The following is a 27,092-nucleotide window of genomic DNA, read 5'->3' as shown; positions in this document are numbered from 1 at the left end:
TGCACCATGCATCCCTTTAGCAGCGGGATATCCCGTTTAATTGGGTATTCATTTTTCCGGCCGGGCACACAAATAGTAAGAACAGCTACGCTTCTACACAAGACTTGCTCAGTGTATGTTGAAAGGCTTGATCTGGGGCAGATCTTCGTTTGGGAGTTTAAGAAATTTTAGCATGTTTGAGAAAATATTTGATGGCGCCGGAGCTGCATCTGGTCTCAGCAAGCAGACCTCGTTCAAGGTTGACTATGCACCCACGAGTATCACCAAGTGGAGGTCTTCGAGAACCGGTCTCCAAGTGACTTACATTAACCAGGCTTCGCCCATAGTCAATGGATACTTTGCGGTTGCCACTGAGATTCACAACGATTCCGGCTGTCCGCATACTTTAGAGCATCTTATCTTCATGGGGTCCAAAAAGTACCCATACAAGGGCCTGCTGGATGTACTGGGTAATCTGGCCTACTCTTCCACCAATGCTTGGACAGGAACCGATCAGACAGTATATACCCTGACTACTGCGGGATGGGATGGTTTCAAGATGTTGCTGCCTATATATTTGGATCACGTTCTTAACCCTACGCTCACAGACGATGCTTGTTATACAGAGGTTTACCATATCGACGGGGAAGCCAAAGAAAAAGGTGTGGTTTTCAGTGAGATGCAGGCTATCGAGACCAGCTCATCCTTTTTGGCCACCCTTGCATCTCAAAGAGCTTTATACAAAAAATCGGGTTATAGATCGGAAACGGGAGGTCTTACTGAGAACCTCAGGACGTTGACCAACGATGATATCCGTCACTACCACAAAAGCATGTACAGACCTGACAATTTGTGTATCATCTTGACTGGTTCTGTTGATGAGGATGAACTTATTTCAATAATGGAGAAATTTGACAACGAACTGCCCCCAATATCGACTATTCCACAGAAGAGACCCTTCATCGAGTCACCTGTTGACCTGCCTCCGTCCAGTTCTATCACAGAGACAGTGGAGTTCCCAGACAAAGATGAAAGCAGTGGTGAAATCCTTCTCGCATGGATAGGACCTGATGGAATGGATTTGCTTATGAACCAGGCTGTGGATGTCCTCGGAGAGTATCTTACCAACTCGTCAATTGCTCTTTTGAGAAAAGCTTTTGTTGAGATTGAAAATCCACTTGCGGTTAGTGTTGAGTACTACACTGATGACTTTGTTAGAACAGGACTGAACCTTTATTTCTCCAGTGTTCCTACTGAGAAGCTTGCCGACTTGAGTCAGAGCGTTCTGTCATTACTTAAGGAGCACACTGCGCCTGAAAAGTTCGACCTTGTTCGTGTGAGAGATGTCCTAGATCAAATGAAACTGAAGTTCATATATTCTGCGGAGGTTAATCCTGATATCTTCTCGAATATTGCGATATCGGAGTTCCTGTACGGAAATGTTGACGGCTCGGATTTGCCAAAGCTGGCCAAGGATCTCAAGGAGCTTGACGAACTGTACAATTGGACTGCTGAGCAGTGGTGTGCTGCTTTGAACGAGTACTTTGTTGAGAATAAATGTGCTATATTGCTTGGAAAACCGAGCGAGAAGTTGTACAAGACACTCAAAAAGACCAATAAGGAGCTACTCAAGGAGAGGAAAGAGGTCAACGGAAAGGAAGGTTTGGAAAGGCTCAAGAAGAGACTTGAGCAGGCACAGAAAATGAACGATGCTCCAATCCCAGACGAGATACTCCTGAAATTTGGACAACCAGATCCAGAAAAGATTCATTTCAACATCACCACTTCCGTTGGGGCTGGGTTGAATAAGGATGTTCCACAGGATGGAGCCCACCCTGCCTACAAACACATTCAAGAAGACAGCCCCAAGAATCTCCCTCTGTATTTCGACTTTGAACGCATTCCTAGTGAGTTTTTGGCCGTGAATGTCTTATTGTCCTCCACAGCAGTTCCGACAGAACTGCTTCCCTACCTGGACGTGATGTCCAGCATCTTTTCTCTTCCTTTGGTGACTGAAGATGGTACTGAGATCCCATTCGAACAGGTTGTGAAGCAATTGAAGAAAGAGACAGTATCAACGAACATGAGGCTCTCGTACAAGTCTCATCTCGATGAAATGGTGGATGTTGAGATCGTGGTGCAAAGAGAAAAGTATTCAAATGCGGTCGATTGGTTCTACAAGTTGTTTTATCAAACCAAATTTGACGAAACTCGTATCCGTGTATATTTGGAGAAACTGGTGAAGGGATTACCCGATCTGAAGAGAAGTGGAACTGACATGCTGGACTCCATTTTCGCTAGAACTGTGTTCACGGAAAGGTCCACCAAGAAGTCAACCGACTTTCTTTTCACGGAAAATTTCTGGAAGGAAAAGCTTTCCCTGATTGAGAATGGCAAATATTCAGAGATTGAGGCTGAGCTTGAGACAGTGAGAAAAGCACTATTTGAGCCATCGAATATGCGGATTCTTATCGTTGGAGAGGTTGAAAATATCAAAAATCCAGTGTCTGAGTGGTCTAAATTCTTGACACTGAATACTTCGACAAGCCTCCAGGAAATTCCTAGATCCTTCAACTTTTTGTCAGACGCTGGTTTGAAGCTGGAGAAGAAAGCATACCTTATTGAGGCACCAGGCTCTGAGTCTACGTACTTGCACTCTGTGCACAGAATACCAACAGACTATCTTCACGCTGATGGACCTGCTATTTCGCTAGCAGCAGCTTATTTACAGGCAGTGGAGGGTCCTTTCTGGAGAGGAATCAGAGGAACTGGTCTGGCATATGGAGCTAACGTGTACAAAGAGCCAGAGCATGGCCAGCTGGTTTTCAGCATTTACAGAGGAGCTGACGCACAAAAGGCTTTTGAGGTGGCTAAGACAATTGTGAATGACTACTCTTCAGGAAAGACTAAAATCGACAGGATGTCCATGAATGGTGCTATCAGCTCGATTGTGAATGGGATTGCAAATAGCGAGTCCAACTACTACACGGCTGCATATTACAAGTTCTTTGATGATGCACTCGTTAAGAGAGGTCCCGAGTATAACAAGTTCCTTCTGAAAAATTTGAGGAAGCTCACTGAAGAGGATCTGTTGAGAGTGTTTACCAAGTACTTCGTGCCGTTATTTGAGAGCAAGACCTCCACAGTTTTTGCTTGCGTAAACCCAGCCAAGTCTTCCGCGCTGAGGCAAAATCTCGAGAAGGTTCATGGGTACGAAGTTAGTGTTGAACAATTACCCAATGCCGAGGAAAATGGTTCGGGGTCTGAGGAAGATGAAGACGACGAGTCAGCATCTGATACTGATACTGACGACGACGACGAAACTGACTCAGATTCAGACTCGAATTCGGAATCTGAATCCGCTGCTAAAATTTAAAATCATGGTTTAATATATCTCGTCACTCTGGCTTGAAATATATAGCTGTCTAATTCTTCTTGCTAGAGACCTCTTGGTCAACATCTAAACCAGTGTAAGTACCAATAAATCTCTTTGTCTTTTGAGTATATGTCTGGAGAGTATCAACAGACTTCTGACTCACATTCTCAACGTTCTTGACAAGCTCGTCTGCTTTAGTAATCAATAATTCCTGGTTTTCAGCAAGAGCCGGCAGGTTCTCCTTCTCAAGAGCCAACGTGAACCTGGCAGTGTTGGCAAATGTCTCTGGTAGCAACACCTTGAACGCAACAAGTCCAAAAGCCAAAGGAAGCGTAGCCCTCAGCAAAATGTTTCTCCTTCTTGCAAAGATTGACCCACCCAAAGCAGCAGTTAAGATGTAAAGAGAATTGGGGTATAGGTCCTCTTTCCTATTGTGAAGCAGAGATAATGACGATGTCACATGCCTTTCTGCAGCATAGTATTTGCCAGTTGCATCATAAAGGGCATTCTCGGCCGCTTGGTAGTAGGCAAACGAATATTCCCTCACAGTTTTGAAAGCATCCTCGAGGAGAGTAGAGGAACGCACAGATACACCGTCTACGATCTTGCCCGAGCGTAACAGTTCGATTTGGGAAGCAGTAGCTTCCTCAACGGTACCAGGAACAGGAACAATTTGTTCATCGCTTCCGTAAAAGTTGCGTTTCTGCAATTGTTAGTTGGAACAAGTCAGAAACTATTGAAAAGTATGCTTACCGAATCGTTAAGTATGGGCGAGCTAGGGAATACAGAAACTGCCCCTGCAGTGATCCCGCAAGCAATGAACTGGAGCTGGAGGTTAGTAAGGAACAGTCAAAAAAGGGCTATTCAATACCTACCTTGGACGAAGATCTTATGAATGACATCGGAGTTGCAATGGTGTTATTTACTGTGGATGTTGTACACTTGATGGAAACAGTTCAGCCTGATTTGCTCGGGGTGGTTTTGCGTGTACCCCTCAAAGTTAGACATTTGCCATTTCCAAAAGACAATTGACTCTCCAGACCGAATATATGTTGGCTTATGGAACTAGAAGAAATGGTCTTAAGCCTGTCAGAAATCGGAAATTTGGTTTCTAAAAAGAGTTATGCCTGAAAAATAGCTTCAAATCGAGTTAGAGAGAATAACAATGTGTGCATCAACCAATACAATGACTGCTATTCAGAATTAAGCAAAAACAGTCGTTTTTGACTTCGTGGCCAAGCTGGTTAAGGCATGCGACTGTTAATCGCAAGATCGTGAGTTCGATCCTCACCGAGGTCGTGATTTTTTTTTTAATCCAAAGTAAAAGAATGCGACAGCTTTCTTGCACATGTAAAAATATAACTGAACTGAATAAGTTTCCATTAAAACGTAAGGTCTGGTTATCTTTTTCAACGACTTTGGCTTGTCTTATCGTAATTTGATGAAAAGGTCGTGCGGCTCAGTGGTTGATAGCTTGAAGAACGCGCGGTACTTCCTCCTTTTTAAGATCAACAGCCTTTACCTCATGAGTTATGACTTCAAGTGCCAACTCAAATATATGGAGCTCAGTTTCTGTGACGAGTATGCGTGAGACACCAGCATCCTCTCTCGTTTCCGAGATTGGAAATTTCAAAAGACAGGAGGCGTATTCGCCGGTTGATGGGACATCCAATATGAGAAGTTCTGCCTCAATTCAACGCGAGATGTCACCCACGGCAAACAACAACACTGCTGTTCAAGTCACTACTTTGTTCACAGAAAGTGCTCGATGGGCAATTGAGCATGGATACACGTCGAGCTCCAGTCTTCTTGTGAATGCCATCTTGATCTGTTGGATGATAAGTACCATTCCATTAGAAAGCGGCTTCGTGTTTCTTGTGATATTGTCAATTACAGCATGGATAATGGCCATGTACTTCATCCTAAGCCCCAGAACTATGAGGGACATTGCGGGAACCTTTGTTGGAAGCCGAAAGTCGTTGATTTATTCTCTTGCACGTAAAGTGATTCTTATATGTTATGGTGTCTTCTGGGGATGGGCTGTTCACTCCTGGCGGTTCAATGGGTTTTCCAGGTGGGGACCGATGTTAGCTATATCCCTGTGGTATATTCTGAGGTAAGAACAGAAAATTTGGTGTGCGAAAGATGCGATACTAACCAAAGCTAGTTCTTCCAATGATTCCCCCAAGAAAGATCACGAAAGGGAAACTCCAACACAAACAGCAGTAAGCAGTTCAGATTTTGCTATTTTGCAGCAGAGAATCCAGGAGCTTGAAATCAGACAAAAACAGAGCATGCAAAAGGCACTGGTAGATAGTCAGAAGAAGAATCTGTGTTTGGCAGAGCTGAGATCACTCAATCTGGGATTAGCAGATCAGGTCAGTGCTCTTTCTGATAGCCTTATCAGACTTGCAAATAACACCAAAAGTCGTCCACATTACTATCACAATCTGCGAAATACAGCTGAAAGAACTTGGAATGCCTTCGTTGCAGTCCACCATGTCATCACGCTAATCTTTAATTCCCCAGCTTATATCATGCAGATGGTGAAAGACAGGATCTTTTTGAAAATGCTTGAAAATTTGTTGGAACAAAAGGCCTCACACCAAAGGGAAGCAGCTATATGAGTTCATGCGATAAATATTACCAGAAATTGTGCCATTGCTGGAAGAGAATATGCCAATAAATTTCCCAATTTTCAGACCATTTCTCAAGTCTGGGGCAAGTATGTGCCTCTACAAATTGCCATTTTGGGATGACAAACGACTACCTTCAAATTCATCAAGAACCTTCAAGCTATTATGCTTCTTCCTTTTTCAAGCACATTCTTTTTACGTGGCCGTTTCTCTGATCCATTTGTTTTTGGTTCTTCTTGGTGGGGTCACTTCTTGCATTTTCACTCCCAAAATAGCCAATAAGAGACGACCAAAGAAGATCCGTCCTCCGTACCGGAGGTACACATATGGATCCTCGGAGAAGGGTGACGATCAGAAGACTGGGGACGATGAAGACGAAGAAACCGAAGCTGATGCTGAGGTTGTGGTGAACTTGCAAGCACAGAGCCAGACACCTGCTCATTTTTGGACCTCTGCCGGTTCTCAAAAGATAGATGTTTTACGCATCGCCCTCCAAGGAAAAGGAGAGGATGGCGTTAAACTGATCACCAAGAGCATGGAAGGCTTGTCGCATTCAAGTTCACCAAATAACAGAATGAAACTTCCGTTTGAGATAATACTGCACATAATCAGCCTCACTCCAAACCCACGCCACCTCAAATACACCATGCTGAGCAAGAGGTTCTACCACGCACTGATACCAGACATTTATGCAGTGCCGAAATTGACATCACAAAACTTCAAACCGTTTGTGGATACAATGGCATCACACAAAAGTAAGAAAACGCTTTGTCCCATGGTGAGGGAACTGGATCTCTCCACAATCATCCAGGCAGGTAAGAATTCATACATATCCAAGCTCTTGAGGAGATGCTCTCCAAACCTGCAAGTATTCGTCGCACCACAAACGAGCTTCGGGGTGTCTCCTCTGATCAGTCTTAAGCAATGCCAAAAGATCAGGGTACTTGATCTTGGTCTGGTTTCGGAAACGGTCAACCTCAAGGAATTGTTCGAGTCGTTGAAGACTTTGCCGAACTTGGAGCAATTGTCTTTTCCAAGGGCTTCTATATCTTGCGAGGATTTTGAGATGAATTGGCCCTCGAGTCTATGGTATTTACGACTTTCAGGAGGAATATCAAACTCATTTCTCATGAAATCATCGTTCCCGTCTACTATCTCGTGGCTTGAATTCGCTCATTGTCCTTACGTCAGTGACTCAGGGATCCAGGCGCTCCTTTCGAAGATTGGAGCAAACTTGACCCATCTGGCTATCCATTACCCGATGCCCGGACTTTCTGCAACATGTCTCGACAAAGTTTTGTATTATTGTCCTAATCTGATCCACCTGAACATCAACGTTGAATACTTCAGCCGCGAAGCGTTTGACGATGATATCCTGGCATCCATCGGGTCTTTAAAGAAACTGAGATCTCTGGGTATCGACTCCAGTGGATTGTTGGGACAAGGCTTCAAGCTCGACCCAGATGATTTACTGATTCCAATTGCAGAAAACAGATTCCCGAGGTTGAAAACTATCAGAATCTCTGAAAGATTGGGATGGAACTTCAAAAGCGATAGTGTACAGCAGCTTCTGTCTGAGTTCCAGTTCCGAGGCGGCTCGATGTACAGTTTTTGAGTTTGTTAACGTTGTCATTTGCTTTCTCTCCACAATAGTGTGTATTTTGTTGCTCTTTAAATGGTGTTTTTCCTTTGGTTCTGGTTCGCATGTTATTCGTAAATTCATACCTGATCAGATCGTCTAGATAAGATTGAGTAGTGCACTGAACGATCTGGAGAGGGAGTAAATTCCCGAATTTCCCCAGAACCTTCTTTCTGCCCGGAGTTTTACCGAACAGGTCACAAACAAAGACAGAATAGTGACACATACCGAGGACGCTGCTAGGTTCCATAGTGTTGTGACTGTGAGTGATTCAGTTTGATTTAGGTCTGCAAATTCCTTTGGTTCGTCAGAGTTCCGAAACATGGCCACAACACACACAACAGATTCGCCTCTTATACAAGGAGTACCCGTCTGGCAACCGGACGAAGACGCCGATAATTGTTGCATTTGTCATACTCCTTTTTCTTTGTTCTACAGAAAGCATCATTGCCGGAAATGTGGCAGAGTAGTTTGTGCGGATTGTTCTTCGCGATTCACCAAGTACCTGTCATCAACGTATGTGGTATGCCCTCCTTCGCAAATATTCTTGGAATCACCACATGTTCCGCACAGAACGTGTCGTCCATGTTATAACGAGCTGGAAATGCTTCGCAATGCACTGGCTGAGGGGAGCATCCACTCACAGCAGGACGAGCCACCGGCTCCAGCTGCGCCCCATGGGTACATCAAGGATGACTCACGCGTGAGGAGTGTGAGACTGAGACACGGCAACAGCCAAGAGAGCATTCACACTGGCGAGTCTTTAGCAGAATCCTCCAGTTCTGCAAGACCCATTCCTGTGGCCTCAGACGCTGATGACGGTCTGTGTCCATTGTGTGCGGTAGATATCTCACTGTTGACCGAAGAGGAGAAGGAAGCCCATATCAATGATTGTTTGACCAATGCAGAATTCTCCGGATCTCCAGATGCCACCCGGAAGTCGATGATCAACAGGATGTTGGTGTACACCGTACCAAAGACCAGCACAGGTTACAGACCTGGTAAGAGTCCCTCGAGAAACATTGATTCTACTATCTGTGGCAGTGTCAACACGATAAACCCAGAAACATCAACATCAGTGGAAACTATCACCCAGGCTGAGCCAGCCGGCTCAGCATCCAGAGAAGGCAGTGCCAGCATGATGAGCGGATACAAGCCCCTTGCTTTCGATGAGAAGGAGCAGTTCGAAGAGCCCAAACCAGAGGAGTGCGTGATTTGTCTGGAGGATATCAATCCCGGGGACACTGTTGGACGGTTGGAATGTCTGTGCGTTTTCCATTACAAATGCATTATGGACTGGTTCGAACGTAAGGGACCCAATGAGTGTCCTGTTCATGCCGTGACCGTTTAGGCATGGTGCATTTAGATGATTTTTCGGTATTTTCAATTTTTTTATTTGGGTGCGCGCTAGCTGGGGATGGCTGGAAAGGGCTAATTGCTAGAAAAAGCAATAGATGTTTGCTTAGCTGGTTTCGGGGTTTAATTTGTTTTATAATTTGTTTTGCGACCTGTTTTGTGACTTGTTTCGTAACTGGTTAAATATTTGGTTCTGCATTCGGTTCTTTTTTAAATCCTCCTGGGTTTCACAATATATACGTACATTATTTCCACAATTCATGCCCATTATACTAAGATTCGTCAAACTCGTTAAGCGCTCCCACTTGCTGCCCCCATCGCCCGATAGATATACCCCTGGCAGAAACCATCGGAATTTGGCATTCTAGAACCAAGCTACGTTACACCCATTTTCCTCTCATTCACCTCATTCGCCAAAAACAATAGCGCAGCATCGGTATGCTCAACCGTAATTTATCCCCTTTAGGAAAAAAGCACAATAACTTAACCAAATTAAATCAAATCAGCTCAAAGGACTCTAACGCATCTCTGCAGCCGTGAAGGGGTGTGCCTGAAACTTTGGACGCGTCGTGGCAGGCCCCTTTACTGCAGCCGTTTTAGGCCTTTGGAGAGATGGGCATGGGATCTGGACGCGTGCCTTTGAAGGGTTTTATATATTGGCTTGATCTGCACTTTAGACGATTTTTTTTAGTTTTTGGGTGTTATTTCTGTTGCTACTTGTGAATATTTGTGATTTTATTGCTGAGCGCTGCGAATTGAGGTTTTTCAATGAATACAGCTGAAACCATGCAGACTTCCCCACAGTTGGTGACTGGATCACTGTGGTTTGACTCGGAGGGAACCGAAGACGAGTACGCGCACTCCAAAAACAAGCTGATGACTTTTTTCAAACCGCAGAAGAACCAGGAGTATCTTGGGAATCTGGATATTTTGCCGACCAATCTGGCTGCCAACTCTGAGCCTAAGAGACAGAGCCTTAGGATTGAGAAGAGCACCAAATTTATGGCTCGCCTGAAAAATGGTCTTAATAAGATCAACCAGAGGAATTCCTCCGAGCCCGAGACTTGCTTTATCAGCACACCTTTTGGTTTCAGTCATGTGGCTCACATCGACCAGGAGACGACGTTTGGTTTGGAAAGTGCGTTTCCTCAGAACCATACTGCTGAAGAGTTGGAGCAGCTCAGACTGCAGCAGAAAATAGACGAAAAACAGGTTGGATATTCGTCTTTCAGAACGACTCCAACGGGATATTCCAGCTCGAGAAGACACACTGCCACCAGCTCACTTGGTGCCCACAACCGTTCTGCCTCTGCAGCAGCGCCCACGAGAACGTCGTCGACGTCGTCGAACTCGCTCTTCACCAGATCGGCCTCTAACTCGACACTTTCGTCTGCTGTTTCCAATGACAAGGCCAAATATCACCAGAGACAGTCATCCAGACTACCCTCTGTCACGGACGAGGTGGAGTACCAGCCGACCCACAAAAGCGAGGCCAGTCTGAAAAGTCTGAGGGAACTTGAGAAAAAGCAGGTGCGCATGGCGTGTTCCAAAACTCACGCACAATCCGCCTCATTGTCTCTGGATGATGCTTCAACTTTCCAATTTCCTCCAAAGACATTATCTGCCACTCCCAAGTCGCAGGTCTCTTCGTTCGGAGCACCTAGCGAGCTCATGCACACTCCAAGTCTGCCAGGTCCACCTACGGAAACGATCCCCTGGAATTCTCCAGACTCAAACTTTTTTGTGAGACAATCATGGATCTACGAGAACATTCACTCTCCAGCAAAACTCAAAACTTTCAACGACTCTACAACGACTCTAGACCCAGCTTCATACACTCAATCCACTCTCAACGGTGTGGACGAGGACGCGTCCCAATTGATGTCACTCAATGCCGGAAAATTCTCCAAAACAAACAGGGAGTCTATAAGAAAATCTTATGCCACTGGTGACGATGTAGTTACCGCATTCAGAGGACTTGGTCTGGATACCAAGGAGCTGAAAATGAGGCAGAGCATGCTTCTTCCAGGGCTGGAAGCATGTTAGCCAAGACAATCAACGATTTGAGTCTATCTGATTGGTTCAATCAATCCTGGATAGTTTTTATAGCAATGGCGTTTTTTATGTTCATAAAATAATTTTTTCACTCCGTTTAGACCTTGATTGTGGTTTCATATTGTACTAACTGTGCTGCAGTAAGAGGTTCGATTATTGGCTGTGACATATGGATTTAGCTGTGGCCTATTTGGCCTAAATTATCTATATATATATATATATATTCTTTGTACCTATTTGCCATATTTGCAGCCCTGACTTTTTGCCTTGAATTTATATTTTGAATCTGGCTTCCAAGTCTATAACTAAGGCTGTTAACTATGGCGCAAGAGATTGTAAAGAGTGCAGGCTCATCGCATCTGGATATCACCCATGGAACATGCTCACCATTAACACTCTGAATCATCACTCCATTTAGTCTGAACTCGGTATTTGTGGTATTGTTAAAAGCGGGAAAACTCCAAGAGTTTTATCACATCTTTCTCTATGACTGCCTCTGTTTCTGATTTGTCCACCTCCCTTGCTGGGCTATCGCTAAGCACATCGAGCACCCATGCACAACCCTCCAACGAGGACATTCTCGATTACGAACCCCAAACCACTCTGGATCTGCCTGAGGAAGATAATCTGATGATCAACGTGTTGAATCTTATTGATGAATATGAAAAACAGGCCGAGTCAGTTTCAGGCTATCTATCCAATGGGTTTCTTCAATTGAGTCGAGCTAATTATGCATCCACCACGGGCATACGATTTGGAAGAGATTACTATGACGAGAGAGAGTTTGACGCCCAGATACGAGTGTGAGTATTTTTGTACTGCTTTGACAAGCTTTTCTAAGCTTTCATCACTAACAGACCATAGTCAAATCACCGAAGATGGCTCGATCACAACTGTAGAGCCTGTTTCTGAAAAGGCTTCGCAAACAGAAAAGCTAGAATCAACTCACAGACAACCTGAATCTACATCACTCAAAAGAAGACAAAAAAAAACAGAAAATCCCGAGGACACTGCCAGAACATCTGCTATCGAAACGAACTCCAAGACTGTGGAGTCGGATTCTCCGACCCCAGAAACAACCGAAATTGACAGCACAGTACCCGCAAAACGCACGAATCCGGTGAACATGTTTGGAGCTTTAGTTCCCTACCAGCTGAGACAGAGCCAGACCAGTTTTCAGCAGGCAGTTGCCGGTCTGGTGCGACTGGCCGATTCGAAGAGACAATTGTTGGAGATGCTCAGCAGAGTTGATGTTGAAGACAATTTATAGCAGCTTTATAGGTCAGCATATTTGTAATCAAGCAAAAAAACGCCCAAAATTCGGATTATTTTGCCAATTTATCGGGTCCTAATTTAAAAGTCTCAGCAGAGCCGCGTGCGCTTCCCAGCAGGCATCGGAGCTGGTGAACATCTGGCTTTCCATTTCCAGCCTTATCTCAAATAACGACTTTTCAGCTCTAACGCAACCGTCCAAATGGCAGACAGATTGACTCAACTTCAGATATGTTTGGATCAGGTAAGTCATACCATTCATTTGGTAAATTTTGACCCGAGTTTACTGACAATCTATCGCAAAGTTGACTGACATGTTCTCGGCAGCTCTCAACTATGTTGACCAACATCACGATGCTATCGTGCTGAATGCCGAGGATCCAAAGCTGGTGGATCAGAATCACCATCCGGCGTCCAATGCCGAATTCACTGAGAGTATTAACGAACTGGCTTCAGACATAATACTCAAAACAAGGCAGATTCTCACGATCATTGATACCTTGCCTGGTGTGGGTGTCACCAAGAAGGAGCAGATGGATAGGATACTACAATTGGAGAAGGAGTTATACGATGTGGAAATGAAGAAGAAAAAGACGATACAGACGAAAGATGATCTACTGGAATGGGTTAACGAGCTAATTCTACAGATATCGCGTGGAATAGCAGAGACGAGGGTTTGACGTTCAATTGATATAGTTACCGCATGGGATATCATACGATCCCAGAATCCTCATTTCCTCACAGCCTTGTTTGGTCCAATCCAGTCCATATATGATCGGAGCATACGAATAAAACACCACAGCACATCCTGCTGCGGTCACGATCATGACGAGATACCCCAGCTTTTTGGCATTGGAGATGATGAACTCAAACGTCTGAGCAGTGATGAGAATCGCAAAATACAGAGACGGCAAATAGTGGTGCAAAAACATTTGCCTCTTCATCATCAAAGAGGGTGCGAAATGGACAAACCAACCAATAATGAAGCACAGAACCTGTGAATCGTATTTGGTCTCGTCCTGGTCCACTTTCACGCTCCGGCCATATCTGAAAGGATTGAAAGTGACAACCTTAACGAACTTGTATAACATGTATACTACTATCAACGATGTCGTCGTCCAGTAAATCAGAAAATTTCCGAGATAGTAGATGTTTTTGTTCTCTTTATCCCAGTAGCTCACTCCTCTCAGTAGAACGGGCCAAGACAGAGGATCTGACGCATAAGTGTGCGAGTCCGTCAATCCTGCGTTGGTTCTCCACATCACCTTGTGAAGCTCCCAGAGCTTTTCCAAGAAGCTCATTGGCTCAAATTCCACCTTCTGAGCGGATTCCAGAAGTGGATGTGAACTCGTCTCAATGTACCACAGTGTGTTCAGCAAGGTTGGTTTCTCAACACAGGTCACCTCCAATTGGCGAAATCCCCATGCCGGAAGCTTGACATCGTGTGCAAAAAGAGTGCATTGCGTTCCCAGATGTTTCAACTGAAATACTGTGTCAATTGGCTTCACCTTTTTCTGTGCCTCGCCTGGTTTGGAATACTCTTGCACTATCTGCAGCTGGAAGTTCTCGTCCACAGTCCCCAGAAATTCAGCGTCTCCAATAACACTGACTTCATTGTTATATTCTTGTTCGCTTATAGGTGGTCTCAAATCAGAGACATGAAGGTATTTTTCGGTGGTATTGTGGAACAGACGCAACTTGCTGGAGTCCTTCAAAAACTGGGTGTTTTTCACCAACTCGCCAATGTTGCTTTTCTCGGTCTTTTCCACGAAAAATTGGTTATTGAGATCTCTAAACCCATACAAAGTAACCTGTTGATTTCCAGACTTCGGATACGTATGGTTGTGTGAGTGGAGATAGGCCCCAGTGTTGAAGTGCCTCAATGTCACTGTAGAGCCATACGAGATATCACTGTCAATGTTGTTAAGATTGGATCCAAATAAACCAGCTTGGAATCTTGTGGACATGAGAGAACCTCCCTCACTATAATTGGGTAAAAATGCAAAGTGAATTGTGAAGCACATGAGATACATCACCAAAGGCAGGCAGATCCAGTAGTACAGCTTGATGTATATGTGTTTCACGATTTGTTTTGGGGAAACCTCCAGATCACCCACGAGCAACCACAAATGGTCTAGAGTGCAAATTCCAACCCATAGAACGGTAAATAAACCGACCCATTTGGAACTGATCGAAAGCCCAAGCCCAATGCCAGTGAACAGGACGTATCTGTCCCACCTTCTTGAGAAAGGCACGGAGATTTCCAGCTGCTTGAATGCGTAAACCGTGATTCCAATCCCAAAAAGCAGTGGGCTATCAAGAAGTATAAATCTGGATTGTGAAACCAAGGAATTCTCAATGGCGACAAGAAAAGCGCCAAAAAGCGCGACAAAATGTCTACAACCAGACGATCTCAAAGTGTGGTATGCGAGTAGAACCAGCGAGACACCACACAGAGCAGGAAATGCTCTCATTGAAACATAAGGAGCCAGAAGCTCTCCAGTATTCGAGTCCTTGTATGCTAGACCAATTTTTCCGAAATCGAAGTCGAAGAGGTCATAATGGTTGAAATGGGCAATCGCCGCATAGATCAGTTTCACCAACGGAGGATGCACATCCATAAAGAACTCTCCCATGAGATATTTTCTAGCAAACCCACCAAAATGTAGCTCATCAAAGACGACAGAGTCGGGATAGTCCAGATTGAATGTGCGGATCCATATTGTGAATATCACCAGAGGAAGGAACGTGAACCGTTCTCTGGTGGTGAGCTTCACAGACTCTATGTCATTGGGAGAAGGTGTAGTGACTTGGTATGTTCTCTGGGTTCCTTTCTTATATACAACGGCCATTGTGGAATTGGATAAAAGAGTTGTTGCGATATATATCAACGCCTCAAATCATCCAGCGAATGTCTGAGATTGGGGAAAGAAGAGATATGATTCTGGTGGAATTTTCACACGTCGAGAGCTCATCGCCAATCGGGCTCTAAGCCGCGCTTCTGAGAGTTGACAGTTTTACAGTTTTTGTTATGGAAGCACGTGCAAAAATTCACCGCCAATTTTTGATTTTTGTTCTGAATTCATGTGGTTGGATAGAAACTTTGTTAGTCATACATGTTTATCAATCTGTTGGTGAAGGCCTAGCAAGTGACTGACCTATGCTGTTTTAAGTGGTGAGAAACGCGCGTTCAGTATCACGGGCACAACAATGTGAGGCAAGTATACTACTGGCGTTGCATTTCATGAGTATAATCATCATATCCCTTTGAATCGATGGATATTTTCTCCTTGGTTTCCAATCAATTGAGATCATTGGCTTCTACTGTAGATGAGATTCTCCAAATTGCCATACCGAGACGGTATAATACAGTTCGCAGATAACCAGCGCAAATTCAACCATGAGATAATTGCTTGGACAAAAATTAAAGGAGAAATATCATAATTTGCACCGTCTGTTACCTCTGTTACCAGTTGAGTGGTAACTAATAAGCATAAATTTAATCGCTGTATATGTTAGCGTGATGCAAGAAAATTGCGCCATGCACCCCATATGGTGGATCGGCGCTGTATTTTTTGCTATGTAAGGCACTGTGGCCGAGCGGTTAAGGCGAAAGACTTGAAATCTTTTGGGTTTCACCCGCGCAGGTTCGAGTCCTGCCAGTGTCGTCATTTTTTTTGCGGTTTTTTTAGTAAAATCAGTATACTATCCTGTTCTGTGATTGCTAATTGATTTTTTTTTGCAATATAATGGTCTTGTAGTTGTAATTCTCGATCGCTGTCTCCATCTTCGGGGTTGCACGGATCCGACTCCTCGGAATGGCCCCGACCACGACATTTGTTAACGCCACGTACCTCAGGGGTGGGATAAGGATCCCGACCTTGTCAACGATCTGAAAATCCCTAAACGATCCTTTCCATCAATTGTACCCGAATCAATCTCAAGAAATGTCGAATGAGTTTCCAATTGACCTCATTGAGGTTGCTCAATTGACGTCTTTGGGAATCAGCCCTTCTTCGTTGGATTTTGGTTCGACTACTCTGGAATCAGATCAATACGTGTGTGCTAGGGAACAGTCGGCAAATGGAAATTCGGTTGCTATTATCGATCTCAAAAATGGTAACCAAGTGACCAGGAAGCATATGACTGCTGACAATGCCATAATGCACCCAAGTCAGATGGTTATTTCTTTGAGAGCCAATGGTACCACTTTACAGATCTTCAACCTTCAGACGAAGCAGAAGCTCAAGTCTTTCAATCTCAGTGAACCTGTGATTTTTTGGGAGTGGTTAGACGAGAGAGTTCTTGGTCTCGTTACCCAGTCTGCTTTGTACACATGGGATATTTTTGATGGAACTGACAATGGCCCTTCCAGGCTGACCGACAAACACGCGTGTCTCGATAATCACCAAATTCTCAGTTTCGTGTCGAATGACGAGAACTCCTGGTTTGCCGTTACGGGTCTTGCCCCAGGTCAAGGGAGAGTTGTTGGTCACATTCAACTTTACGCAAAGTCGAGAGACATATCCCAGGCTATTGAGGGTCATGCCTGTAACTTCGGTAAGGTAGACATCCAGGGAACCACCAGCAACGTGTTTGCCTTTGGTAACAGAGATGCCAGCGGAAATGGTCAGTTGCACATCATAGACATTGAGCAAAAATTCAAGAAGCAATCCACCAGTATCTTCTTCCCAACAGAAAGACCCGAGGATTTCCCAATTGCGGTCAACATCTCCAACAAGTACGGTATCATCTACCTGCTCACAAAGCATGCATTTGTGCACCTCTACGAGGTTGAGACTGCCTCCAACATCTTCTTGAACTGTATATCTGCTGATCCGGTTTTCACAGTTGCTCCATACAACGAGAAGACTGGTATCATCTGTGTCAGCAAATCAGGTCAGGTGCTGGCGGTCGAGTTAGCCAAAGACAGAATCGTGGAGTACATCATCAAGAACCACTCTAATGTCCCATTAGCTTTGACTTTGGCTTCCAGAGGTGGCCTACCAGGTGCCGAGAACTTGCTAATGCAAAGCTTCAATGAGGCACTTGCCAAGGGTGATTACGATTCTGCTGTCAAGGTGGCTGCCTCCTCTGAGCAATTGAGAGTTCCGGAGGTCTTTTCCAGACTTGCTGGAATTCAAGTTGCTCCAGGCCAGGTACATCCGATTTTGCAATACTTGGTCACCTTGCTTGGTAAGGGATCTCTGAACAAGTTTGAAACCCTGGAACTCGCTAGACGTGCTTTGGAACAGAGCAAGACTTCCATCGTGGAGGGTTATCTGAAGCAAGACAAGTTGACCTCATCCGAAGAGTTGGGTGATATCTTGAAGCCCTATGATACTACATTGGCCTTGGCTGTTTACCTCAGAGCAAACATTCCAACAAAAGTGGTTCCATGTCTGGCAGAATTGGGCCAGTTTGACAAGATTCTCCCATATTGTGAGAAGGCGAATTACAACCCAAACTTCACTGTTCTCATTCAATCTATTCTTAGATCTAGTCCTGATAAGGCTGCTGAGTTTGCAACGCAATTGCTGACCACCCAGCCTGATCTCAACATTGAGACTGTGGCTGACATTTTCTTCTCTCAGAATTACATTCAGCAGGGTACCACCTTTTTGTTAGATGCTTTGAAGGATGATAAGCCTGCTGAGGGTCACTTGCAAACCCGGGTTCTCGAGTTGAATTTGCTCCATGCCCCTCAAGTTGCTGATGCAATTCTGGGAAACAACATGTTCTCTCACTACGACAGACCAACCATCGCTGCTTTGTGTGAAAAGGCCGGTTTGTTGCAAAGAGCTCTTGAACATTATGAGGACATCAAGGACATCAAACGTGTCATTGTTCATGCCAATGTTCTGCCAACTGACTGGCTCGTTGCTTACTTCGGTAAGCTCAACGTCGAGCAAACTGTTTCATGTTTGAGAGAGATGCTGTCTAAAAACTTGGCCCAGAACTTGCAGGTGGTGATTCAAGTTGCTACGAAATATTCTGATCTGATTGGACCAATCACTTTAATTAAGGTTTTTGAGGACTTCAAATGTGTTGAAGGTGAATACTACTATTTGGCTTCAATCGTGAATCTCTCGCAAGACCCTGAAGTTGTTTTGAAGTATATCCAGGCTGCGGCTAAACTAGGCCAAGTCAAGGAGATTGAAAGAATTGTCAGAGACAACCATGTCTACAATGGTGAGAAGGTCAAGAACTTTTTGAAGGAGGCCAAGCTCGAAGATCAGCTTCCATTGATCATTGTCTGTGATAGATTCAACTTTGTTCACGATTTGGTTCTTTACTTGTACAAAAACCAATTCTTCAAGTTCATTGAGGTGTACGTTCAGCAAGTCAACCCATCCAAGACTCCACAAGTTGTTGCTGGTCTTTTGGATGTTGACTGTGATGAGTCAATCATCAAGTCACTTCTGCTGTCTGTCTTGGGTCAGGTTCCAATTGGTGAGCTTTGTGAGGAGGTTGAGAAGAGAAACAGACTTAAGATCTTGTTGCCCTTCCTAGAATCTACTCTCCAAGCTGGAAGTACCGACAAGGCTGTTTATGACACCTTGGCCAAGATTTATATTGACTCCAACAACAACCCTGAGAAGTTCTTGACCGAGAACGACCAGTACGACACCCTTGTTGTCGGTAAATACTGTGAGAGAAGAGACCCCTACCTTGCTTACATTGCCTACTCTAAGGGCCAGAATGATGATGAGCTCATCAGAATCACCAATGAGAATGCCATGTACAAGTACCAAGCCAGATATCTGTTGAGCAAGTCTGATCTCACGTTGTGGTCGAAGGTATTGTCTAATGACAACATCCACAGAAGACAGTTGGTTGACCAGGTTGTTGGCACTGCTATTCCAGAACAGGAAGACCCAGAACCAATCTCCATTGCTGTCAAGGCTTTTATGGAGGCTGATTTGCCATCCGAGTTGATTGAGCTGCTTGAGAAGATCATTTTGGAACCATCTCCATTTAACGACAACCCATCGTTGCAGGGTTTGTTGATCTTGACGGCTGTCAAAGTTGACAAGTCAAGAGTCAGCTCCTATGTTGAGAAGCTTGACGCCTACGATCCTGAGGAGATTGCTCCTTTAGTCATTCAAAGTGGACTTTATGAGGAGGCCTTTGAGATCTATGACAAGTTTGAGCTGCGCTCTGAGGCCCTCAAGGTCTTGGTAGAGGATGTCATGTCTTTGGACAGAGGTGAAGAGTACGCCGAGAAACTGGACAAGCCTGAATTGTGGTCTCAGTTGGGTACTGCTCAATTGAACGGTCTGCGTATTCCAGAGGCTATTGACTCGTACATCAAAGCCAAAGATCCATCCAACTTTGAGAATGTGGTGGACATTGCAGAGCATGCCGGAAAGGAAGATGTGCTCATTCCATATCTCACGATGGCTAGAGAAACTCTCAGAGAGCCAAAGATTGACGGTGCTATTATCAACGCGTACGCCTCTCTTGACAAGCTGGGTGACATCGAAACTTTCTTGCAACTCAGCAATGTTGCTGACTTGGAAAGCATTGGTGACAAGTTGTACGCGAACAAGAACTACAAGGCCGCCAAGCTGATTTTCAGTAACATCTCCAGTTACTCCAAGCTGGCTTCTACTCTTGTTTACCTGAAGGATTACCAGTCTGCTGTTGATTGCGCTAGAAAGGCCTCAAACATTTCTGTCTGGAAGCAGGTCAATGAAGCATGTATTGATAACAAGGAGTTCAGATTGGCACAAATATGTGGTTTGAACTTGATTGTTCATGCCGAAGAGTTGGATGACCTTGTCAAGCAATACGAGTACTTTGGCTACTTCGACCAGCTTATCTCTTTGTTTGAGAGCGGTCTTGGTCTTGAGCGTGCACACATGGGTATGTTCACTGAGTTGGCTATCTTGTATACCAAGTATGCGCCTGAAAAGACCATGGAGCATCTCAAGCTCTTCTGGTCTAGATTGAACATTCCAAAGGTTTTGCGTGCCTGTGAGGACGCTCACTTGTGGCCGGAACTGATCTTCTTGTACTGTCACTACGACGAATGGGACAACGCTGCTCTTACCATGATGGAGAGATCGGAAACGGCATTCGAGCACTCTTCTTTCAAGGAAATCGTTGTGAAGGTTTCCAACTTAGAAATCTACTACAAGGCCCTTAACTTCTACGTCAACGAGCATCCACCATTGCTGACCGATTTGTTGGCCGTTTTGACCCCAAGAATCGATCTCCCAAGAGTTGTACGTATTTTCCAAAAGTCTGACAACTTGCCAATGATCAAGCCATTCTTGATCTCCGTCTTGGAGAAAAACAATTCGGTTGTCAACAACGCTTATCACGACCTGTTGATCGAGGAAGAAGACTACAAGTCTTTGAGATCTGTCATTGAGTCGAATGACAAGTTCGATGCTTTGGGACTTGCTGAAAGATTGGAGAAGCATGAGCTGATCTTTTTCAGACAAATTGCTGCCGTTTTATTCCGCAAGAACAAGAAGTGGAACAAGGCCATTGCCATTCTCAAGACAGACAAGTTGTGGTCGGATGTGATTGAGACAGCAGCCATCTCTGAAAACAGCAAGGTGGCCACCGAGCTTTTGACCTACTTCGTGGAGACGGGTAACAAGGAATGTTTCATTGCCACGTTGTACGCGTGCTACAGTTTGATCAGCTACGATGTCGTTATTGAATTGTCTTGGTTGCACAATCTTAGCGATTACATCAAGCCATACGAGATCTCCATTGCCAAGGAGAACCAGGCAAAGATCAACGAGGTATACGCTGACTACAGGGAGAGAAAAGATAAGGCAAAGGCAGAAGAGGAAGAATCCGGACCTATTCTTGGTCAACGTCTGCTGATCACCAATGGTTCAGGCTTGGTACCACCTCCTGCTATTGGATTTCAACCAACAGGAGCTGGATTCGGCAACGGATTTTAGATTACCAAGCTTAGAAAAGATGAAAACGAAAAGAACAGTTAAATTAGTGATTTTGTTAAAAATGCAACCAATAATAAAAGAATTGGTTATTGAAAACCTAACGTAATCAATGTAGGAAAGTTTCACTATCTGGCTAACGTAAATGAACCCTGGGAGTCCTTGGTGAGATACGATTCCTCGGTGACAATACTGTCGATAAACTTGTGAGGAGTAACATCAAAGGCAGGGTTCCATACTGAGATGTCCATTGGCGCCAATTTGACTTTGGTGAGCTTGATTTTGGAGGAGGCATCCTTCTGAAGGACGGTTCCTGTTTCGTCCAGTTCCCCTCCCATTACGCTAGTGAGCTCGTTCGCAGGTCTCTGTTCAATGACTATTTCATCTCCAGAATCTTTATTGAGGTCGATAGTGGTCCAGGGAGCAGCTCCAATAAACTTAATGCTTGGATATTGGGAAGCAATGAGTGAGAGTTGGAAGGTCCCGATTTTGTTTGCAAGATCACCATTCTTGACGATTCTGTCTGCACCAACGATAATGAACTTGATGGGAGCAAGAGAGGGGAGACCACGATCTTTTCTTTCGTTTACCAAAGAGTCAACCAGGAAAGAAACCATGTTGTCAGTGATCAGGCTGAACGGAATTTTCTCGTAGTCGAGCTCATAAGCTGTCAATCTGGAACCCTGGTTGTAGGGCCTGGTCTCACAGGCGTACACATGAGACAGCCAACTCTCCGACGACTCAGCGCCACTCAACTTGGACCTAGCCCAAAGGGATCTCACTATACCAAGAGCAGTTCCATGACCGGAGGTAGCCAAAGAACCTGTGTTGCAGATGGTAAGGACGGAAAACTCGCCCTTGAAATTCTCTTTGGAGAGTTCGTTGAAGATGTAATCACAACCATTGTCTCCGATTCTTTTGTTGTTGACCAGATCGTCTTCGAAGAGTTTCACACTAAACTCCTTGATGGAATTATAGAGTTCTCTGACAGAGGAAGCCTTCACCATCAACTCTTTGATTTCGTTGCACCCATTCAACAAGTTAACGGCAGTGGGTCTAGAGCTGATCAGGAAGTCCAGCCTTTGTGTGAGTCTTTCCTTCAACTCCTCCAGATCTTGGATATTATATCTCAAGGAGGTCAATTCCCCTAACTCAATAATCCTGTACAGCTCCACCACCACAGAAAAACATCCAACAATTGCAATGGCCGGAGCACCTCTCACCTGCATCTTCTTGATGACATCGTAACCATCGCCAATCGATTTGACATCCACATACTTGGTTTGGTAAGGAATCAAAAGCTGGTCAAGAATCGACAGCTTGATATCAGACTTGTCAAATTTAATAGCTTCCAAAGACATTATTGTTTGTTGTTAAAAAGCTTTGAAAACTCATGCACTGTGAAGCCGTTGAAAAATTGAGCCTCACCAGTGTCACCAAGAGGTCGTCCACCAGCAGGAAAAATCCGAGAGTCGGGATTAACCGCATCTGACACTTGTTTGGAAGGATCTACTCTTATGGTAGTTCTTTACTGTATTTGCTAGGAGTTTTTGTTGAAGCAGGATTTTTGAAGAGATACCTGATATTCTCAATCGATTGTGTGACTCTTCGAGATGGCAGACACGAGTGCTCTGCCAGGTTCCATGATCTCGCCCAGGCCGTTGAGAGACACGCTTGCGATTATGTGCATACTGATCATGTTCCCAACCTGGCTGTTAAGTCCCATTCTTCTGCTATACTCGTGGTCAGGGCCATCCAAGGTGGTTGTAGGAAGGGTGCTTTCACTGTTTTATAACCACAAGTCTTCCAGTGGCTCTGCATCTGTGGATACTAATAACGAGGCTCAAACAGGCTCATATGCTATGTTCAAAGCTCTGGCAATAAACACGGTATTCACGGCAATCTTGGTAGTTATATCGCCAAGATTTGTCAGAATTCTTCATTTGCTGGCAAAGGCTTATGTCGCGGCGAGCTTAGCCTCCACCAAAAACAAGTACACATTCAATGCATTGATGTCCACGTTCATTGTTCTGGGGTTTCTGTTACTTGAAAACTGGACAAAATTTTACTTCAGCATAATAGATGGGTCACTTGAAAGCTTCACATATCCCACTGCAAAACTGACCTCATACGGGACGTTTTTCACGAGGCTGCGGACCGTCAAGTTGTTCTACGTTTTTGAAGTTTTTTCTGCTTTTACCCATTCAGTTCTATCTGTGCACACAGTTCTGTTAAACGTGACACCATCATTTCAAAGATTTGTTTTTGTTAGTCATATTGGCAAGTCTCTAGACCATTTGGCCAACTCTACTTTCGTCTCCAAGATCTCTTTTCCTAGAGGAGAAGGCTCGAAGTCGGCGACAGACTCGACGAATGAAGAGGAAAAAGATACAGAAGATTCAAATTCTTCGTTCACCTACTTTTCTTCTGTGGACTCAGACAAGCCAATAAGTCTGAAGGTATCCTCGGAAGTGGCTAGTGCCAAACTTTCCATTCTTGCCGGTACCGACCAGGAGGAAGAAGACCAGGTCACACCAGCTTCTTTTCCATCTGAACAGCAGCTTTGCAATCTCAATGACATATCTTCTTCTTCGACGGTGGTTGCCCAGAATTTCGAGAACTATTGCAGTCTCGTATTCTACCCTCCACAAAAAAAGCAGGACAAAAGAGGCAAGGCTGCTGCTCCCAAACAACAACCAGTTTGGTCACTGATTGCTGCTGCAAAGACTATGTTTTCGAGACAAGATATATACTCAGGTGAGTCGTTGGAGTCAGATTTCAGTTCGGGAGGACTTCTAGTCGCTCAGGGTGGAATCAAGAGATCCCTCGTGGACTACATACAATGTTTCATATGTTACACTGGTGAAAATGCTATCGGTCTGGAGCTTCTGGGTGCCTCGATCTCAGAGATTCTAGTGAGGGTTAATGGAGTGATGTGGTACCAAGTCACCTCGGGCTGTGTCGATGGAAAGGAGTACATTATCGTTGGAGGTCTGACTCCGCTTTCTCAATACGACCTGGAGATAATCAACATTGACGACTCACAGGAAAGGGTTCTTCTTGCAAAGTGCACTGTGAGCACGGTTTCCAAAAACGTGACTTTGACGCAATCGAAAAAGGCAACTCCATTGTCTACGCTCCAGGAAAGTTTGCTGACAACCAACGCGAATGTCAATCGCGAGAAGTTGAAGCTGAAGAAGTTTAGAAAAGAGTATAGTAAGAGGATTCACGTGATCAAGAACGAAATCGAGGTTCTGAAGAAAAAGCTCTACTCCAACGACAAATCCGATGAAAGAAACTACCGCAAGATACTGTCCCTTAGACAGACTCTGACAAAGCTGGATCAGGATAACTCTTTGATCGAAGAAGAGTTCATGACTCTATTCTCTAGAGAGACAGAACTAAACGAGCAGTATCTGGATGGAAAACGGAGGTTTGAAACCGAACTAAGACCTCTCCAGGTGTTTGAGGCTGAGTTTAATTCCAAGATTGAGGAGACGACCACCACTGTGGAATCGCTGGAAGCAACGAGAGCTCAACTGCTTCAAAAGAGAGAGAAACTGGTTGGTCGCAAGGAGAGACTTTCAAAGGAAGTAGCCAAGATTGAGGACAAATTGGAGTCTTTCAAGACTGATGATATTGCTGCGAGACGGGCTCACCGTCAAGAGCGTGCTGAAAAGAGACAGCAAAAGTTGAATGCCTTTGCTTGGGAAATCACAAAAATGGAAAGAAGTTCCACCAACGTTGTGGGTGAGAACTATTCTTCTGTAACCAACGCGAGCACCGTCACGCTGAACTCTCAGGTTAACAACCAGATTCTCTCACCTGTTATGACTACAACCACGGCTTTGTCTGCCAGCACGATGCCAAAGACTAGCAATGATGGCCCAGGAAATCATATGTTCAAATAGAAGAAAATGATGGTACTTTGGAAGACCTCAAACCCTCAAAACCTAGCCGAGAAGAATGCAGTCAGTGCTTTATTTTGCATTGCCAAATTGACGAATTTAATGCCATAAATATCTACCAAAGAAACTCAAGATGTAAAGATGTATCATAATATTCGTAAGACTCGTCTATTCCTTTAACTGGCCTCCAACACCGTGAAACCGTCTGTTGAAGTAAATCAGTCCTCCTGTCTTCACCGGAAACTCCTCATGCACTATAATCTCTTGGACTCTGGCAACCCAAATTTCATGATTGAGCACCTCGAAAACATTACATTTTGAGCAAATCAACACTCTTTCTGCCGATCGTAGAATGGGAATGCTGCACTCATCGTCAACCCTGTGGCTGGTCCATTCGTGTTCGGGGATAAGAGAGAAAGGTCTCGTATGAATGACGTTTCCGTGGTCATCTTTGGTGGTCTGAGTTCCCTTGGAGAAACTCCTTGCAATTTCCACGGATTTCTGGGTAGGAGGCATTATATGTATGGCGAAATGGGGAATGTCATGAAGGGTCGCGGAGGTTATGGATGGAATTTGCAGGTTGAACTGAACCAACGGGTCCGGGAGAACGCATAGCGACGAAACAGATGATATGGTCATTCCATGCAACTGAGACACGACTGTTTCACCCCTGAACGGCGCGGTCAAGATCATAGCTATATTTCGGTTAGTTGGCTGAAGGGTCAAGAAAGACTGGTTCATACTACTCACCTTGACTGCCCATAGACGACATTGCCTCTTTGAACAGTTCTGGCCGAGACAATGATGAATAGCATCTCGAATATCGCATCAAAGCTCCAAACATTGTCAAATGTCGGTCATTCGAAGAGATCAACTGGTCAAGTAGCTTAAGTTGTTGTGTGAAAGGAAATTGAAAGTTAAGCCCGTTTCGATGCTGCCGCACTCAATTGAAAAATTTGGGAGCCGCACTCTGATGATTGTCTTGTTTGGCCAAAGTATCAACAACACCATTTACTTCTAATCAGCAGTTGCTAAGATCGGTAATATGAAGTTAGGATTGTTTCCATTGGTTGGTTCGGCGAAAAACAAGTTCAGAATACCCAAGGACAAGATCAAACTAGAAGACTCCCCTTTGCTTGCAACGTTCGACAAGTGGATCGGAATACGAAAAGCACTTTCTCCAAACCTAAAGATTAAAGATGCTTATCCCAGTCTGGAAAACAATATCTTTGCCAAGATACTAAGTTCACCATCACGATCTGCTCGAACCGCACATACGAACTCTCGTATACCGCGAGACCTGCTGATACCTTTCATGGTGAAGGCATCTCCTACAGATCCTACCAAGCAATTATTGATACCATCATTACTAGAGAAAGACTCCACCAATGTGAAGTATGCGTTTGGTTTGATGGAGATTCTGGGTAGGTTTCAGCATAAACAAGCATGGAAAAGATTGGTGCCGAGGCTGTCGAGCGATCACAGGGGAACGCCTGATGTCAGTTGGTTATCCTCAACACCTTCGGTAGTGAAAGAGATCTATAAGAACAATGTTTCGAAGGACATACAGGATTTGAGGTTCTCCACAGAAAAATGGTTTTTCAAGAGATTTCCCGAAAAACGAAAGTGTGTGGTTGCGTTGAACTTCTCTTCGGAGGATTCCAAGCCTTACAGACTGAAAAGTATCAAGGATCGCCGTGTTTTTGTTCTGAACGTTGCTTTATATCTGGAAACCGACTTGCTGGAGCAATTGAGCTCCGCTGTAAACTCTCCAAACGAAGTTTATCTTGATTTGGTGAACGAGGGTTGTTTCGAGCTGGTAAAGCATCTCTACTTACTTGCAGTGTATGATCGTTAGCAGCACTGTGGAAAGAGTCTAGAGTCTACAATGATCCCGATTCAAATGTACAGTTGTCATATTCTTTATCATTATTATTTTTTTTAATC

General features: G+C 44.5%; 15 protein-coding genes across 15 annotated transcripts; 10 read left to right on the top strand and 5 right to left on the bottom strand.

The window, feature by feature from the left end:
• Window positions 1-115: 115 nt before the first annotated feature.
• KUCA_T00004564001 (uncharacterized protein) lies at window positions 116-3,355 on the top strand (the record flags this gene model as incomplete). Its single annotated transcript, XM_022601312.1, has 1 exon — window positions 116-3,355. The coding sequence occupies one exon, from the start codon at window positions 116-118 to the stop codon at window positions 3,353-3,355; it is 3,240 nt and encodes a 1,079-aa protein (XP_022460571.1).
• Window positions 3,356-3,404: 49 nt separating this feature from the next.
• KUCA_T00004563001 (uncharacterized protein) lies at window positions 3,405-4,257 on the bottom strand (the record flags this gene model as incomplete). Its single annotated transcript, XM_022601311.1, has 3 exons — window positions 3,405-4,058; window positions 4,109-4,183; window positions 4,231-4,257. The coding sequence occupies 3 exons, from the start codon at window positions 4,255-4,257 to the stop codon at window positions 3,405-3,407; spliced, it is 756 nt and encodes a 251-aa protein (XP_022460570.1).
• Window positions 4,258-5,090: 833 nt separating this feature from the next.
• On the bottom strand, window positions 5,091-5,303 carry KUCA_T00004562001 (uncharacterized protein; the record flags this gene model as incomplete). Its single annotated transcript, XM_022601310.1, has 1 exon — window positions 5,091-5,303. The coding sequence occupies one exon, from the start codon at window positions 5,301-5,303 to the stop codon at window positions 5,091-5,093; it is 213 nt and encodes a 70-aa protein (XP_022460569.1).
• A 346-nt stretch (window positions 5,304-5,649) lies between these two features.
• Window positions 5,650-5,982, top strand: KUCA_T00004561001 (uncharacterized protein; the record flags this gene model as incomplete). Its single annotated transcript, XM_022601309.1, has 1 exon — window positions 5,650-5,982. The coding sequence occupies one exon, from the start codon at window positions 5,650-5,652 to the stop codon at window positions 5,980-5,982; it is 333 nt and encodes a 110-aa protein (XP_022460568.1).
• A 49-nt stretch (window positions 5,983-6,031) lies between these two features.
• KUCA_T00004560001 (uncharacterized protein) lies at window positions 6,032-7,606 on the top strand (the record flags this gene model as incomplete). The annotated part of the gene is made up of 1 exon (XM_022601308.1): window positions 6,032-7,606. The coding sequence occupies one exon, from the start codon at window positions 6,032-6,034 to the stop codon at window positions 7,604-7,606; it is 1,575 nt and encodes a 524-aa protein (XP_022460567.1).
• Window positions 7,607-7,952: 346 nt separating this feature from the next.
• Window positions 7,953-8,981, top strand: KUCA_T00004559001 (uncharacterized protein; the record flags this gene model as incomplete). Its single annotated transcript, XM_022601306.1, has 1 exon — window positions 7,953-8,981. One exon carries the CDS (start codon window positions 7,953-7,955, stop codon window positions 8,979-8,981), a length of 1,029 nt encoding a protein of 342 aa, XP_022460566.1.
• A 773-nt stretch (window positions 8,982-9,754) lies between these two features.
• KUCA_T00004558001 (uncharacterized protein) lies at window positions 9,755-11,032 on the top strand (the record flags this gene model as incomplete). Its single annotated transcript, XM_022601305.1, has 1 exon — window positions 9,755-11,032. One exon carries the CDS (start codon window positions 9,755-9,757, stop codon window positions 11,030-11,032), a length of 1,278 nt encoding a protein of 425 aa, XP_022460565.1.
• A 495-nt stretch (window positions 11,033-11,527) lies between these two features.
• KUCA_T00004557001 (uncharacterized protein) lies at window positions 11,528-12,311 on the top strand (the record flags this gene model as incomplete). The annotated part of the gene is made up of 2 exons (XM_022601304.1): window positions 11,528-11,844; window positions 11,906-12,311. The coding sequence occupies 2 exons, from the start codon at window positions 11,528-11,530 to the stop codon at window positions 12,309-12,311; spliced, it is 723 nt and encodes a 240-aa protein (XP_022460564.1).
• Window positions 12,312-12,515: 204 nt separating this feature from the next.
• On the top strand, window positions 12,516-12,993 carry KUCA_T00004556001 (uncharacterized protein; the record flags this gene model as incomplete). The annotated part of the gene is made up of 2 exons (XM_022601303.1): window positions 12,516-12,557; window positions 12,619-12,993. The coding sequence occupies 2 exons, from the start codon at window positions 12,516-12,518 to the stop codon at window positions 12,991-12,993; spliced, it is 417 nt and encodes a 138-aa protein (XP_022460563.1).
• Window positions 12,994-12,996: 3 nt separating this feature from the next.
• Window positions 12,997-15,165, bottom strand: KUCA_T00004555001 (uncharacterized protein; the record flags this gene model as incomplete). The annotated part of the gene is made up of 1 exon (XM_022601302.1): window positions 12,997-15,165. The coding sequence occupies one exon, from the start codon at window positions 15,163-15,165 to the stop codon at window positions 12,997-12,999; it is 2,169 nt and encodes a 722-aa protein (XP_022460562.1).
• A 1,095-nt stretch (window positions 15,166-16,260) lies between these two features.
• On the top strand, window positions 16,261-21,240 carry KUCA_T00004554001 (uncharacterized protein; the record flags this gene model as incomplete). The annotated part of the gene is made up of 1 exon (XM_022601301.1): window positions 16,261-21,240. One exon carries the CDS (start codon window positions 16,261-16,263, stop codon window positions 21,238-21,240), a length of 4,980 nt encoding a protein of 1,659 aa, XP_022460561.1.
• Window positions 21,241-21,365: 125 nt separating this feature from the next.
• Window positions 21,366-22,598, bottom strand: KUCA_T00004553001 (uncharacterized protein; the record flags this gene model as incomplete). The annotated part of the gene is made up of 1 exon (XM_022601300.1): window positions 21,366-22,598. The coding sequence occupies one exon, from the start codon at window positions 22,596-22,598 to the stop codon at window positions 21,366-21,368; it is 1,233 nt and encodes a 410-aa protein (XP_022460560.1).
• A 252-nt stretch (window positions 22,599-22,850) lies between these two features.
• Window positions 22,851-25,148, top strand: KUCA_T00004552001 (uncharacterized protein; the record flags this gene model as incomplete). The annotated part of the gene is made up of 1 exon (XM_022601299.1): window positions 22,851-25,148. The coding sequence occupies one exon, from the start codon at window positions 22,851-22,853 to the stop codon at window positions 25,146-25,148; it is 2,298 nt and encodes a 765-aa protein (XP_022460559.1).
• Window positions 25,149-25,313: 165 nt separating this feature from the next.
• On the bottom strand, window positions 25,314-25,989 carry KUCA_T00004551001 (uncharacterized protein; the record flags this gene model as incomplete). Its single annotated transcript, XM_022601298.1, has 2 exons — window positions 25,314-25,840; window positions 25,896-25,989. The coding sequence occupies 2 exons, from the start codon at window positions 25,987-25,989 to the stop codon at window positions 25,314-25,316; spliced, it is 621 nt and encodes a 206-aa protein (XP_022460558.1).
• A 201-nt stretch (window positions 25,990-26,190) lies between these two features.
• Window positions 26,191-27,003, top strand: KUCA_T00004550001 (uncharacterized protein; the record flags this gene model as incomplete). Its single annotated transcript, XM_022601297.1, has 1 exon — window positions 26,191-27,003. The coding sequence occupies one exon, from the start codon at window positions 26,191-26,193 to the stop codon at window positions 27,001-27,003; it is 813 nt and encodes a 270-aa protein (XP_022460557.1).
• Window positions 27,004-27,092: the final 89 nt, after the last annotated feature.

The sequence above is a fragment of the Kuraishia capsulata genome, genomic scaffold (genome assembly GCF_000576695.1).
Source record: "Kuraishia capsulata CBS 1993 genomic scaffold, Kuraishia_capsulata_scaffold_5, whole genome shotgun sequence".
Taxonomy (NCBI): domain Eukaryota; kingdom Fungi; phylum Ascomycota; class Pichiomycetes; order Pichiales; family Pichiaceae; genus Kuraishia; species Kuraishia capsulata.
This window is presented reverse-complemented; position numbering and strand designations above follow the sequence as displayed.